We start from the raw sequence: 14,965 nt of genomic DNA on the forward strand, positions 1-14,965 counted from the left end.
AGATCCTCTATACTGTCATGTACACACAATATCAATACAGAAACCCCCCTCTTTTCCGTCTTAACGCCCTCTCCATGTGATCCGTGACTGTCATGGCGCTTAACATCGTAATTAGAATACCCTCCGGCGGCGTGGAATATAGAAGCAGATAGTCTTCTTAGTCTTGAGTTGTAATAATTAGGGGGTTAGATAAAGTGAGCCGAAAAAAAAAAGGCTCCTTCTCTTTCAAACGGGCAACTCAGCATTCCTTCGGCCTCCGAAACCCGGGATGCGGTCGATAACGAGGCCGATGTAAGGACCCACGACGGGTGTGTTCCGCGCGAAGCTCGCGATCGTCCCGAGGAAGTCTCCGAATAGCACCACGATACCGTATAGCTCGACGCAGAACCCGATCAGCGCCCATCGCATCAGGATTAACGTAAGTCCCAGGAAAAACGCCGCCGTGCCCTTGGCCTTCTGTTTCCGCGCGAAGAAGAGCAGCGTCTTCTGCGGACCGATGATAATCGTTAAGCCGATTAGGAAGAGGATCTAGGGGATTGTTAGAAGCGAACGCCGGCGGGAATATAGTGATTGAGTTTTTTTTTCTTTTTCGGGCATGGAACTCAGAGGAGGAGAGGACGGCGTTAAGGAGAGGAGTAGCATACATTGCCCATCGCAAGCCTGTGTGGTCTGTATTAGTGTATTGATGCGCAAGACTAGCATGCGGGTGTCTGGCACTTACATGGCGCGGTCGAAGAATAGCATGACACCTCCAATCAGGAAGAAGCCACCTGTAGAACCAAACAGACTATATCAGCACCGCCGAAGAAGACATCTTGGTATACCTCGCGCATATAAGCCTGACCTATACACATAGGCACGCGAGCGCAGAACCAGCTTCGATTACTACTACGTACCGCCAGAGCAGAAGGCAACCCCAATTTCTGCGCGCAGCCTCAATGGTTAGCTCATATAGTTCCTAGGATCAACACTTTTTTCATTTTTATATATAACTGTTCTTACTTTGGGCGTCTGATAACCACATCGTAGGCATCTTTGGGAGCCGGGCCGCCTACCGCGTGACGTATGTATGTGTCCCTTAAAAACGGGCGACAAGAAAAAGGACAATAAGCTCCGTAGGTAGTATGGAATGGAAGTAAGCTTCAAGCTCTAGGTACCTAATAGTGGACGAGGCTTCATTCGACGGGGTATAGGGACAATTGGTGTTTTTAAGATACTACTACTAGAGGTAGATACCTGTAATTCACTAAATAACTTTTGGAGGTTTTAGGTAAAAGATAACTAGCTATAACTAACATAATGGGGACGGGACTCGCGGAATTGAAACTAATACACGTTAGGTACATGGTATTAACCTTCCATTAGAACCCTCCCCCCTGGTAATAACAGCCCGTAGAATGCGCCTAGCAGCTGGCTTACAACTGCCAATGCGAATATGGTTTATCTTAATTCAAAAATCGATAAGAGAATTTTGGTCCTCTTCTATTCCTCTTTTTTTACACTACAAAATGCTTCTCAGGTTAGAAGTCATGTAACACTTCGTGAAGCGCCCTATTAATCTACCTAGCCAAGTTGATGATGATTCAAGTCCTAGGACATCTACCGAATCTCGTTGATTTGTTACATCATATCATATCTTAGGTGTTGGCGATTCTGTTACTTAAACATCACACAGCCGATTCGAAGGGAGGTAAGTAAGGAATCAAGTGAATGACAAAAATGCTTCTCAATCAAGCACCGGCGGATCAAATATCTGGAGAGCCCGTTCACGTCATTGTCACTCAACAGACCGCTATAAAGCCCTAACCTCTTAAAAAATACCATATCATCCCGCCGCGGCGTCCCTAGCTCCTAAGCTATGGTCACTGAGATCGATTCCTCCTCCATTCGATCTCGGTACCCGTCATGTTACAGGCGGAGAACAAGATCTCAAAAACTTATTTTTTTTGTTATTTCCCGATCACGATTAAGCCGGAGCGTAACCTGCTCATTGGTCGCCGAGAGGTGACTGATGCATAGGATAGGCTTGACTTTGTTGGCCGGACATTTCCCCCATACCACATCACATGTACCTTAACCGAACCTAACTTGACGATTATAATTATTATCCCTTCTGGCCTAGGGACCAGCCCCTCTTGTCGTAAAGATGTGAATATTCCCTAGGCTGTACCGCAAGGCTTCCTCTACTCGAGCTACATATCTAACCGTATGTATAAGCGGCCCGACCATTGTAGTACGAGTCGTAGTTATAGTAGTTATAGTAGTTAAAATAATAGGTATAACAAAGCCATGACAACCGCGCTGTACTGTCGACTCTTGTGTAGTGAAATAAGGATCTCGTACACCTCCTCTATGATATCTGCGATATTGCCTTAGGCCCTTCCTCTTGCCCTCCTCCTCTCATTTCAGAACGGTATGCGCGCCTCGGACCTCGAGATACTGCTCGGCCGCGCCCTGGGGCAGGGTGCGGATGAAACCAAACACCTCCTTGCTGTGATACCGCAACCGGCTCTTTGGGTCGAGGTAAGGCGCAGGGAGGCCCGTGATGTCGCAGTACCGCTTCGTGTGCGCGAGCGAGGGCGCCGACTCGATGTTCGTGTACGTCGCGCTGGGCGCGGCCGAGACGACGCCAGCGCCGCCGTTGGGTTTCAAGCTCTTCTCCAGCACGAGCTTCGACAGGCTCCGCGAAGCCTGCGCGAGGTTAGGCTGTAGGTTGTTGGGGTTGTTGGGGTTGTTGCCGGCGCCGGCAGCGGCAGACTGCTGAGCGGGCGTCGACGACCCGCTCGTGGAGAGGCCGTCGCCGTCGACTCCCTGCGCGGGGGTCGCGGCGCCGCTGTTGTCCTGGGGGGTCACGATCACGGAGGCTTCCTTGCGCGAGGCGTCGCCGAGGATGGTTTTGATGTTCTTGTTGCGCCGCTGGTTCGGGCGCCAGTGCGGGTTGCGGAAGTTCTTGTGGATGGAATGGATGTCGAGCTTGTCGATCAGCTCTTGGTGAGCGATCTGGGCCTCCGTCGGAGCGGCCATTTGTTGGTGATATTCGGTGTAGATACGTAGTAGATAGGTATGTTTAGGCGTTGGGAATGAGAGTTGAAATTATTAGATACGGGGTAGCTGTGACAACCTTTTCGGGAGACGGCTTTGTTGCTGTTTATTATGTCCTGGGCTTTGTGAAGATGGATGATGTTTGTACTGATTAGCCCCAAAGCTGGAGTTCAAGGCGCCTGGACTTGCCAAGAGTTACTGCTGCAGAGTACGTAGAGATGCATTTGGCATTATACGCTAAGCGTATAATGCGGTATAATGCGATATAATACGCATAATAAAAAGTATTATGCGCATGACGGAATACGGACCCTCAATAATACGGCACGCTAGTACCCAAAAGGGTCAAGCATTGTAACGAAGTATTTTAATCGAGCTAGAGCCACTACACAACTCCCTCGTATAATACTTGTAAGCGACTCTCCTTTGAATTGAAGTACCTTGATCGATAGGCTCGAACTGCCGGAGTGTTTCGATATCTCTTGGAGGCATTTTAAGTTGATTTTCTAATTTTTTTTTTATAAATTAATTTACGTGTTATATATGTTAAATAATATTATATTTTAGTGGTTATAAATTTTTACATGGGGTTAAACTAATATGGCATTATACCATGTGTATAATGCGGCATAATAGATCTATCATACGCATTATGTGCATCTCTAAGAGTACGTATTTGTAGCGTTGTCCGGGGGCCAATTGCACTTGTCGTCATTTATGTACTTCTTATCGATTCTACTTACGCTTCACTAACAACATTGAAATAAACCATTCATTCAACATAACTTTCACATTAATCCGAATTTAACCCAAAGATAAAGATCAACTAGATGGTATTATTCGTATTGCGCAAATGGATTCATCAAGAACTATTCTAATGAACAAATATAGGAGAGCCCTCACGAGCATCAGCAGAATCTACTGCTATCGCGTATCATCACCAACGTTGTAAGTGGCACTACTCTTAACCCCTTCTCCTAATCAGCAGGCCTAGATGACTTATATGCAACAATTATAGGAAAAACTCAACGAGTCCATCGTCGTCATGAACAAGAGCCTCCAGGAGATCAACATCCAGAACATGAACATTGAGCTCGTGGCCCAGATGTTCAAGAACTACCAGTCTAACGTCCTCTTCCACCTAGAAGGTAATGAATGTCATATGTCACCCCGTTACGCATCGGAGAAAGTTCTAAGTTTCTAACCTACTATTGTAGCTACGGACAATCTGAAAGAACCCTCATGAGTTTACCTCTGTCCTAAAGCATGATGGTTCAAGCCATGTGATGTTATGCGGATTATATGGTCAGATGGTATACTGCTATGGAAGCAAGGTTTCTATCTGCTTTCAGTGCAACTCATTATCTACCCATATTCATAGAATCAGGTAATAGAGCTTGATGGCATCTTATAATAAAGCCACCGCAGTATCATACATATGTATTATCCATACGTACTATTCATAAGGGTCGTATAATAGAAAAAAGATGCGATGTCCACTATTACGACTAACTGTACTTCGTACTATGTATGGTAAGAGAGCTTAAATAGCCTTACATTACTAGTTGGCCCCACCCATCTTTATCCAGCATCTTATCGGATTGCCTAGGCACAAAGCTGCAGCATAAACCAACAAGTTTGTGCCAATGAGGTCCCCGACGTCCGATAAAGCAAGGGCAGCTTGTTTGGCGGTATCCTTGCTTGTCAGCCTCGCACCTTCAGAAGAGAGAACCTATGTACAAACCTACAACAATTTTATAAGCAACACTTTTTTTTTAACGCCACAGGATACAGGATAGACAAAAAAACACATTTCCCAGAATTTGTCAATTAAATAAACTATCTTAATTATTCCAACGCTTTAGCCCAACAAACTCAATCTAGTAAAACCATCTTCACCATGCGATACATTGACTCCCTATAAATACTAAGTCACGTATTCCAACAACATGGCGCCATCAGCGACCGACCTTCCAGCCCTTCCCGTGCGACAAGAGAAGACCTACCCGCCACCTCGAATTTATAATGTAAAAGAAACGAAGTTCGAGAAGCCCACCCCGGCCCAACCAGATGGTCGCGAGGAAGCTCTAGCGAAACCTTCGGGTAGCGTCGCCATCGTCATTGACAATGGTGCGTCTTTGAAACATCCCCTCATATTACCAGTATACTAATATGGATATGTGTTTATAGGCTCATCTGCTGTTAGAGCTGGATGGTCATTCGAGTCGAAGCCGAGATTCAGTATCCCACCCATCATGGCCAAGTACAGAGATAGAAAGCTAGGCAAGACGTACTCCTTCGCTGGTTACGACTGTTACTCCGACACAACGGCCCGAGGACATATAAGAAACGCTTTCGAAGCTGGAACTGGCATTATCAGTAATTGGGATGTGGAAGAGCATGTACTGGACTGGACCTTTCTAAAGCTGGGCATGAACAACGCCGACGGAGCTATTGACCTGCCCATTGTCATGACCGAGACGGTGGCGAACCTACCATATTCACGAAAATGTATGTTCCCAACCTTGCTCTAGTTTGTTGGACCAGCTAACGCGACATAGCCATGAACGAAATCATATTTGAATGCTACCAGGCCCCTTCACTCGCCCTGGGTATCGATTCTCTCTTTTCATATCGCTACAACAAGGGACGGACGGGCCTAGTTGTCTCTTCTTCTTATAGCTCTACGCATGTCATCCCCGTCTTCGACTCGAAGGCCATGCTAGCTCAAGCTATCCGACTCAATTGGGGTGGATGGCACGCTGCCGAGTACTTACTAAAACTCATTCGTCTTAAATACCCCTCGTTCCCGGGAAAACTCAATGCGTCGCAGGCTGAACATATGATAAGGGAGCACTGCTACATATCCAAGTCATATGACGAAGAACTACGGTCATACCTGGACTGGACTGGACTGGAAGACCGGGATGTTGTGATCCAGTATCCGTTTACAGAAGAAGTAGTAGTCCAGAAGAGCGAGGAAGAGCTCGCCCGGATAGCCGAGCGAAAGAAAGAGAGTGGGCGACGATTACAAGAACAAGCAGCTAAGATGCGCCTAGAGAAATTAATGCGAAAGGAGCAGGAGTTGGAATATTACAAGAAGCTGCAGGAGAAAATCAACGATGCAAATAAGAAGGACACTAAACGTCTTCTTGATGCAGAGGATATGAAGGATGAGCAGCATCTTGAACGCACTATCAAAGAATTGGATAAGTCGATCAAGCGCGCTCGAACGAAGGATGTGGGTGGCGATCCTGAAGAAGAGCAGGAAGCACCCGACTTCAGCCTTCTCGAAGTACCTGATGACCAACTTGACGAAGCTGGCCTGAAGGCGAAGCGGCACCAACGGCTACTAAAATCTAATCACGAAGCACGAGCGCGTGCTAAAGCCGAGAAGGAGGCCGAAAAGGCACGCATTGCGGAAGAAGAGCGGTTAGACAGAGAACGTCGTGAGAACGATTTAGAGGGGTGGCTCGAGGAGAAACGAGTTGCTCGAAATCTTACATTACAGAAGATGAAGGAGCGGGATCGACTAAAAGCTGACCTTGGAAACCGAAAATCCCTAGCTTCTCAAATTCGGATGAAGTCAATTGCAAACTTGGCCTCGGATAATCCTCGAGGGAAGCGCCGGCGAGGTAACGACGACGATAACTTCGGCGCGAACGACGATGATTGGGGTGTGTACAGGCAGATTCAAGTTGGCGAAGGTGGTAGCGACGATGAAGAGGGCGAAGAGGATCTTGAAGGAACCCTCAAGGCGCTCGAAGAGGATCTACTTCGCTACGATGAGGGATTTACGCACGAACACACATGGGAAGCGCAGAATGATTGGAACAAAAGCCTTCTACACGCATTCTTGCGCGGACCACGGCCCTTCAATCCTTCTTCCCAGGCAGAAATCCATCAGGTACATCTCAACGTCGAACGTATACGAGTACCCGAGGTCATTTTCCAGCCTTCTATTGCAGGAGTCGACCAGGCAGGACTTGTTGAGATCGCTGGCGATATACTTACACAGCGACTCGTAGGTATACCGGGTCTAAACCGCGATGACTTCCTGAAGGATATCTTCTTGACTGGAGGCAATACTCTCTTTGAGGGCTTCGACGAGCGCCTTCGCCAGGGTTTGACCCCGTTGCTTCCTGTGGGCTCGCCGCTCAAGATTCGTCGTGCAAGTGATGCGATACTTGATGCTTGGAAAGGTGCTGCTCAGTGGGTTGGAACGCCCAGCTGGAAATCATCTTTAGTGACGAAAGCAGAATATCAAGAGAAGGGGCACGATTACATAAAGGTACGTCTTTTTCTTTTCTTTTTTCTTTTCTTCGGGTTTTCGGTTTTGTTACTTCCACTCGTTCGTTGTATCATGATGACTTGGCTGTACGCCACATGCTACGCTATTATGTAGCAAAAGCAAATGATCTACGCTATGCCGTCAACCGCAGGTGGCTCGCATAGTTGTCAGAAGTGCTTTGCTTGTTTTTACCTCAATAACACAAATTAGAAATGCAGTCAGCAGATGGCTCTCAGCTACGAGTGTGGATCTTAAGTAGCTACCTAAGCCAACACTTTATCCTATCCCATCCTAATAGCGATCAGTCTTACCCAAAAACGTGTATACAAAATATTCCGTTCAGCTGAGATAATATTGTACACTAACCCGTTTTCGCTTTGTATAGGAGCACGACATGGGCAACTCTTACTCATGAGAGCTTAACCGTCGTTACACAAGTACGGCGTTCTTTACCGCAATGGACCTAGACGCGCTCGACGTAACCCTCCTCCCCCCCTTTTCCCTTCATTACCTTATTAGTTCTCACGGCCCGTGTAACCCGAACTAGCACGTGGGTTTATCACGGCGTTAACGAACTGCTTACTTACTTTTACCCGTTTACCTGCTTCTTTTACCTCTTTCCCACAAGGTGCAGGCACCACTACCTACCTAAGGTCGGGTAGACATACGCAGGTACCTAACTTAGATGAAAAAAGACATATTTTGTATGTGTGTAATGTGCTATATCAGTTATCAGATTCGTTAGCAGGCGGACGATAATGGTTATATTCCTACCGTGTTAGATGTCACACGAACCGGGACCAGGAAGACGGAGAAGAAAAAGGAAAGGAAAGGATGAGGATTAAGAAAATGGGCAGATCCTATAATCACTTGCGGGCTTGGCGTTGGCAACATTCGGCAGCTAACTGCTGCTGGATAGGTACATCCTATGCCATGCTATGCTATGCTAGGTATGCCCAATGCCCATATCCATATAAGATCTCATGCTCGCTTCCTCTTCCTTCGGGCTTGCGCCTTTTGTACTACGCGACGACGGTGGAGACTATGTGACAAGGACGAATGGAAGATACGTTACTTATTACTTATCCTACCAACTACGTTAGCAGTCGGCCAGCCAGCCAGCGCGTGGGTGATGATGACGATGACGATGGGGATGGGTTGGGAAGCGAGGGTAGAGTAGGATAGGGTAGGATAGGGTAGGATAGGTAATAACATGCTAAGCATGCCTACATAACAAAACATAACATAGGCGCAACGCAGACGCGAGACAATAATAACAATGACAGTGGCAATGGCAACATTAACATCATCATCAAATAGAAAACAAAGAAAAAAGAAAAACACGCGATTCATGCTCGGTCTAGGAAACATTATGCGATCGGATTATACAACTATTATTACATACATTATTATTAGTACTACTACTATAGTATACTACGCTTCATCCATCCTATTCGTAAAGATAGCAATTATCCAGCTAGCCAGCTAGCTATCGCTAAGCTAAGCTGGGTCAGGTACTACCATACTATACCATACCATACTGTACTATATTCTACTCTACTCTAATTACAGTATAAGCTTGGTTAGGTACCTACCTAAGGTAAGTATGTAGATAGGTAGGTAATCCCAAGTAGTTACCTACCGTACCTCTTCTCTTAAGAACGAAGGAAGTAAACGTGATTTGAAGCTTATATATATATATCTCTCTCTTATATAATATGACCCATGAAAACACAATACAATACTTAAGTTACCTAAGTAGCAGCGTAGCGCGCGGGCGCCGTGGGTTTTACCTATTCGCGAAGCCGCGAAAGCGAACGAAGCGGTCAAAGGATTACCTCTTACTTACTATGTACCTGTCCCATCTGTCTGCATGCCAAACTTTGGTTCGTGTAACTAACCTAAGCTACACTTCTGCGCCTGCGTTTAGAGGTCACACAGATGGGAGGACTTAGGAAGGAAGATCTTACTTAAGTTGAGGAAATGATAGTGGGGGGAAAGGGAAAAAAGGAAAAAGGAAAAGAGGGTATAGGGGTGGTGGTTATGGGAGTGGATTTGTATATTCCTCCTATCAAAAGCACAAGCCACCTAGATGAGAAGGACAACGAGATACATCTTTAGAAATAACTAGAAGGCAATATTATTATTTCATTGCTATGTAAGCAAGACGAAGCTTACATCAAAGCTCCCCGAACGAATAGACCTCATTCGTTTTTCTTGCTAAGAAGAAAAAAATTGAAGCCATTCGTCAGATTCGCAATAATGTTAATCTTAGTAAGAGGGCCGCCTTGCTTGTAACGCTGTAATTAATGCCCATATCTCTCTTTGGGTCTCAACCTCATGCTGTGACATAGGTCTTGTTCTCCAGAGTGAACCTTCTCTTGTCGCTAGGGATGTTCGACATCTCGAACACCACCTTTAGACTAAGACTTCCTATCGTCTTCGTCTCTTATATTCCCTAAGCAAAGCCAGGGATTCGATGACAACCATCTATAGCCATCACTAAACATCAACTGCAGACAATCGTCGCAAGTATGGCTATCGCAAACCAAGGTATGATATGATGCTCTTGAACGCCTGATCCGACCAATTCTTCGAAACCATGCGAGTCCGTAACGCCACAACATGACAGAAAAGAAAAGAGGTCGGGGACCACAACCTCCTCTTGTTTTGTCTCCCCCCCCCCCAACCCCGAAGCTCCATAGTTCCCAATCATCCCTCCTTTACCATGGCAACGAAGCTTTTCCCTAGCACATGCTTGCGCGCTCTTTCCCCGTCATATTCGAAAACGTCCATGTATCCTGGAAAGTTTCTTGGTTCGGGATAAATATACTGCTGCCCGAAGTCTACTATCTCTCGGCTTCCTTCAGGGTTGGCATCCGGTTCCCCTTCCTGGGATGACTAGGCTCGCAAGGACGAGGGAGCCGGTCCTCCCTCCTGCTGGAGCTGCCTGCGGATTTCCTCGGCTGTTTGCGAGTCCTCGTTGGATTCTGCCTTGTAAGGTTTCGTATACAGCCCATCGGCGGAAGGCTCTCTAGCTCTCAAACCAGCCACTGCCGCCGCAACGTCCGCTAGCGTCCCGGCGTTGTTGGCATTATTAGGACCGGCTTCAGGAGCCGTGGTCGCGTGCGCACCACGAGCGCTAGTCGAGGCCGCAGCAGGGGGGGCAATATTTACGTTGGGGGGTGGCTGTGGTAACTCGACCTGCAAGTCTAAGAGGCGGGACTGTAATTGGATTACGTACTCGCGGAGAGCATAATTATCGTTCTGGATGGCCTTGAAGCTGTGCTCCATCTCACCATAATCGCGCACCTGCTGCTCGAGCTTCTTGATGTAATGCTCCTTTCTTTGTCTAAAAGCGCGCTAGATAAATATTGTTAGTTACGTAATAGGGCGTATAAGTACGCATAGAACGCATAGATGGAACCATGCCATGGTGGAGCCGAGCTAGTAGTATACACGAGCGATCTACACCGAAGATGCGAAGATGCTCGGGTCTCTTAACCGTTTTAATTACGGTAGCTCCAAACTCGCAAACCATGACCAAAATAAAGGAAGCGCCCCACTTACCTGAGCAGCTCTATTCTGGGCGGCTCTTTTCGATTGCGATAATTCCCGCTTCGCCTTTCGCCCGTCCGTTACGGAATCGTCAGGTTCGTGTCCTAAGAGACCTTGGGCAGCCATGTTGGCCACAGGAGACGCGGAAACGGGTGCGCCTTCGTCAGACGGAGGTGAGACTCCTCTCTGCATCATATCAGATGCCGGGACACCTCCAGAGGAAGTTCTAAGTTGCGGGTGAATATGCGATTGTTGCGTCTCTAAATTAGAACTGCCGTATCCATGCGCTTGGGGTGAAGGGCGTATGGGCTTGAGAGCAGGGTGAGTTGCAACGACAGTAGCTAATGGAGACGGCGCCGAGGTGGGTGATGAGTTGTTCAAATAACTTGCTCCCTGTTCGACCTTTAGGCGCGCCTCAGATTCCTCTATAAAAAAGTAGAGATTATGTTAGCAAGTGAATATTGGCAGATGCCTGGATGATATATATGTATGTCTGGGGTATATATCCAAAAATGGGGGGAAAATATAAGTATAAAAAAAAGAGAGAGACATAAAAGGTAACAGGAGTTAAAGCGACGGAGCAAATGAGGCGGACTACAGACCGAATATGTATGTAGGAAAGTTTGTCCAGGATGTAGGCGGGTATTTCGTAATGAAGGGATATGGGGACCGGAAAAGCAAGTGGATGGATCCCAAATTGGCCTTGCAACGCGATCCCGAACCCGTCAAAAGTAGTAGTAGCAGTAGCGGCAACAAGTAGCAGAAAAGCTCCTAGCACCAAGTACGTATATGAGGTATGTCTGATTACATGTTCGCAGTAAAAGGTGACCTCAAGCAATTTAGACGGTCAGGGCATAGCTGGGGGGTGGCCGAGGGGGGGGGAGGGGGGTGCAACTGCGCAGTAATGCGGCGTCACGATGGAGGGGTGAATATAGGGAAGTACGGGGGGTGGGGGTTTATTAATTTTTTTTTTTCTCTTTCGATGATGGTTGGTATTGCTTCTAGCGCAACACTGGGCAAAAAAAAAAAAAAAAAAAAAAGAAAGAGCTAAGAACCAAAGTAGAAATTGGCAACTTACCATGATTCTGCATTTTGGGTATCTGAGTCAGCATCAAGATAACGCGATACTTGTGCTGTAACGAGTTGGTGTGACCGTATTTGTAAACAGAGGATAGGTAGAAAATACACTGATCTTTTTTTTTTTACCTAAGGACGGAAACCGTTCCGTCCAAAACGCACTATTAAATAGAGGAATTGTGAGACGGCTCCGCTCGGAGTAAGGACGGCGTTTGTTATTGTTGTTGTTGTTATTGCAGGGGTGGAAAGTCAATTTGGACACCAGTTAGGTATTTATATATGCCTGCTTCTAAAGAGATTGGTCGGTATCTCTTTTTTTTTCCTCTTTTTTTTTTCTTGTCGCACACCTACTATGTAGGTAGGTTAAAAGAACAATGTGGCTAGAGTGAAAATAGCGCGCAAAGACGTCGTTTATTTCTGACAAACGATTTATACAGTTGCGTCGGCCGTGGTGAACTACCTAGGTTGGTAGTGTATAGTACTCAACACATTCAAGGACGAATATGTAAGGCGAATCTGTTATTGTTGGGTTGCTGCGTATATCAATGCTGCAACACGGCAACGCTGTTGCAGTAGCTTGGGATCTCCTAGGTCCGCGGCAGGATCAATATTTCGTAAATTGGCAGATTGGCAGATTGGTTGATAGGTTGATAGGTTGGTAGATTGGATGCACCTGACGATGTAGTTAACCGCAGCTTGATTACTCAAGGTAGCAGTTAATGTCAATCAACAGGAAAACTTGGACGTTTCGAAGGGTATTCCAGGCGGGATTCGGATGAGTAACAGGCGCAAACAGGCCAATGCCAATGAACCCCTAGGTTTCCTAATCGTGTATAGCCCGTCCAATCTGACGTCGGCAGAATTCAAGGTGATCTCAGCGGAGTTAAGGACCCAATGATACCCGCGCTTCCACGTGATGGAGATCTGTCGTAATCGATTATTCAGCAATGTTCAAACGGTTAGGTAACAGCGTGGTTGGGTTTTTAGGCGCATAGGCAGGTCTTGTCCCGGATGATGACGAACGCGTAGGTAGTTGTACTATGGTTAGGTAAAGAGGGATATGCAAAATAAAATACCTCGAGGAAAATTTAGGAAGAGGCGCAATATGAATTTAGGTAGCTTTTTGCTTTCGGCTCCGTGGCTTGTGCGAAGATGCTTGGAGCCTTGTTAATGAGTACCGAGTACCGCACAGTGCCTAGAAGTTGGAAAACCCGAATACGCCACGCTGCCAACGAAAGAGAAGTAGGTGGACAAGGCAATATGGCAGTACCTAATGGGTGGGGTATTAAAAACTTATTAAGCTGCTTGTAAGTTGTTGGACGTTGAGTTTCTACAGTCAGAGGGAGGTAGGTACATACCTAGGTAAATCTCATGTACTACGTAGACGGCCGAAATGTCCGAGGGAAAAAGTTATCCTGTTGGCCCATTTAAAGTGAAGTTGGTTTGTCAGCACTTGCAGCTTTGTGCAGCTTGTGCTCGCCCTAAATGTGCAACCGGTACGTACATATAACTATATGTACCTAAAAAAGGTACCAAGCATAATGTACCTAAGTATCCTTAGTGGCGTGGACACCAAGCGCATCCCAAGAGGACCAAATGGAAATTAGACTTGATACTTTGGCCGAGTACATCCGTAGCACGAAAAGGAAGAGCGAACTGCCGGCGGGTGGACTTGATGCTTGTTGGAGGGTACCTCGATTGGAATAAAAGCACCTGAATGGTTGATGCTCCCTCTTTGTCATCAGTGTTGGTTTGTCACTTGTGTAACCTGACTAATAATAATAATGAAAGCAATAATAACTGCAACTAGGTACGAGGAAAGTTGCAAATTGATACCTAAAACAGGATAAATAGCGATTAAAGTAGCTGAAATAAAATTGTTTAAGGATATTGTGCTAAGTTGATTTAAGTACATATATGTGTATGTGTACCCATATGATGTATTTAACGTCTTATGTACGTAATGTACTTTAGAATTTCAGTTTAGGTACCTTATGTACCTACTTACTTCCAAATCCAATACCTCCTATGTAAGTATGTTAAATTCAAAATCGGAATCCGCACACATCGGCCGAGGTGCTTCCCTTTGGCTTAAGCCAATCGTTGCTATAATTGCACTTGTGTTATGTGTTCATTAGTCTTGTGCTAGGTATCCGCTTCCTCTTCCTTTCATCTGCCGTCGTACAGCTCTACTCCAGTACTGGCTCTATTATAGTACTCACATATGAAATGCCCCTTCCCTTCTAAGCAACTTCTCTCAACCCACATTTACGTCCGTTAGGTATGGTACTTTGCTTAGTATGAATGTGTGTACATCCACAATAGCTTCCGTCAAAGGCATCTCTGTAAGTACTAAGGGAGGTTCTCTCTCACGTTACTCATACGATATCAGGTATAATGACATTATGTAAGTAAGGTATGGCATGCTACATAATAGATAGTTGGGCTGGGGATGACGAAGAGCCTAGTAATAAAGATCGGACTTTTTTACGCCTTCTCTTTGCTTTTGCGTACTTTGTAGGTTCTGCGTCGGGTTTTAGAACTTCCTTCGGCTATACTTACAATACCTAGGTTCTCCAACATGTTAAAGACACGCCCCGGGTGGTGAGTGGTATGGCACAGTTTTGGAGAACCACACCTTATTTTTGTTTGTGCTGCTTGCAGGTCTGATAAATAGAAGAGCGAAAAAAAGAAAGCTTCGTATCTTCAATCCTGTTCCCACTACCTATTACGTAAGGTGTCACAATGTTACAAAAGAACTTGAATAAATGACAGCCGCTAGAGAGAAACATGCATGTCGTAAAAAGTTTCATCAACTTTTTCATTAGCATTTCAACTCAAATCAATGCACGGGTTCTAACCGCGGAATTACGTAATACAATAGGCTAAAAGAGGTTGTCCTCCGAGGGCACGGTTTCATTACTAACGAAACTTTCCTTGCATCAGCCTAGCACCATACGTCGATATCTACAATGTACGATGTACGTAGGTATGTAT

The 14,965-nt window shown here is 46.0% G+C and overlaps 5 protein-coding genes across 5 annotated transcripts; 2 read left to right on the forward strand and 3 right to left on the reverse strand.

Moving 5' to 3' along the window:
* Nucleotides 1-156: 156 nt before the first annotated feature.
* On the reverse strand, nucleotides 157-1,325 carry F4812DRAFT_346809 (Got1-domain-containing protein). Its single transcript, XM_047931675.1, has 5 exons — nucleotides 1,003-1,325; nucleotides 897-923; nucleotides 722-770; nucleotides 645-660; nucleotides 157-528 (listed from the first exon to the last, which is right to left on the reverse strand). Exons 1-5 carry the CDS (start codon nucleotides 1,031-1,033, stop codon nucleotides 226-228), a joined length of 426 nt encoding a protein of 141 aa, XP_047791102.1. The 5' UTR covers nucleotides 1,034-1,325; the 3' UTR covers nucleotides 157-225.
* Nucleotides 1,326-2,112: 787 nt separating this feature from the next.
* F4812DRAFT_346807 (uncharacterized protein) lies at nucleotides 2,113-3,199 on the reverse strand. The gene has a single exon (XM_047931674.1). The coding sequence runs from the start codon at nucleotides 3,022-3,024 to the stop codon at nucleotides 2,401-2,403; it is 624 nt and encodes a 207-aa protein (XP_047791103.1). The 5' UTR covers nucleotides 3,025-3,199; the 3' UTR covers nucleotides 2,113-2,400.
* A 575-nt stretch (nucleotides 3,200-3,774) lies between these two features.
* Nucleotides 3,775-4,658, forward strand: F4812DRAFT_424719 (DASH complex, subunit Dad4). The gene is made up of 4 exons (XM_047933849.1): nucleotides 3,775-3,875; nucleotides 3,934-3,990; nucleotides 4,061-4,190; nucleotides 4,260-4,658. Exons 1-4 carry the CDS (start codon nucleotides 3,873-3,875, stop codon nucleotides 4,286-4,288), a joined length of 219 nt encoding a protein of 72 aa, XP_047791104.1. The 5' UTR covers nucleotides 3,775-3,872; the 3' UTR covers nucleotides 4,289-4,658.
* Nucleotides 4,659-4,679: 21 nt separating this feature from the next.
* On the forward strand, nucleotides 4,680-7,839 carry F4812DRAFT_347011 (actin-related protein, ARP5 class). The gene is made up of 4 exons (XM_047931677.1): nucleotides 4,680-5,172; nucleotides 5,233-5,553; nucleotides 5,604-7,654; nucleotides 7,719-7,839. The coding sequence occupies exons 1-3, from the start codon at nucleotides 4,992-4,994 to the stop codon at nucleotides 7,445-7,447; spliced, it is 2,346 nt and encodes a 781-aa protein (XP_047791105.1). The 5' UTR covers nucleotides 4,680-4,991; the 3' UTR covers nucleotides 7,448-7,654; nucleotides 7,719-7,839.
* A 2,395-nt stretch (nucleotides 7,840-10,234) lies between these two features.
* On the reverse strand, nucleotides 10,235-11,982 carry F4812DRAFT_458317 (uncharacterized protein; the record flags this gene model as incomplete). The annotated part of the gene is made up of 3 exons (XM_047937344.1): nucleotides 10,235-10,696; nucleotides 10,904-11,316; nucleotides 11,970-11,982. The coding sequence occupies 3 exons, from the start codon at nucleotides 11,980-11,982 to the stop codon at nucleotides 10,235-10,237; spliced, it is 888 nt and encodes a 295-aa protein (XP_047791106.1).
* Between the last annotated feature and the right edge of the window lie 2,983 nt (nucleotides 11,983-14,965).

The sequence above is a fragment of the Daldinia caldariorum genome (genome assembly GCF_022478825.1).
Source record: "Daldinia caldariorum strain CBS 122874 unplaced genomic scaffold F4812scaffold_6, whole genome shotgun sequence".
In the NCBI taxonomy this organism is placed as follows: Eukaryota; Fungi; Ascomycota; class Sordariomycetes; order Xylariales; family Hypoxylaceae; genus Daldinia; species Daldinia caldariorum.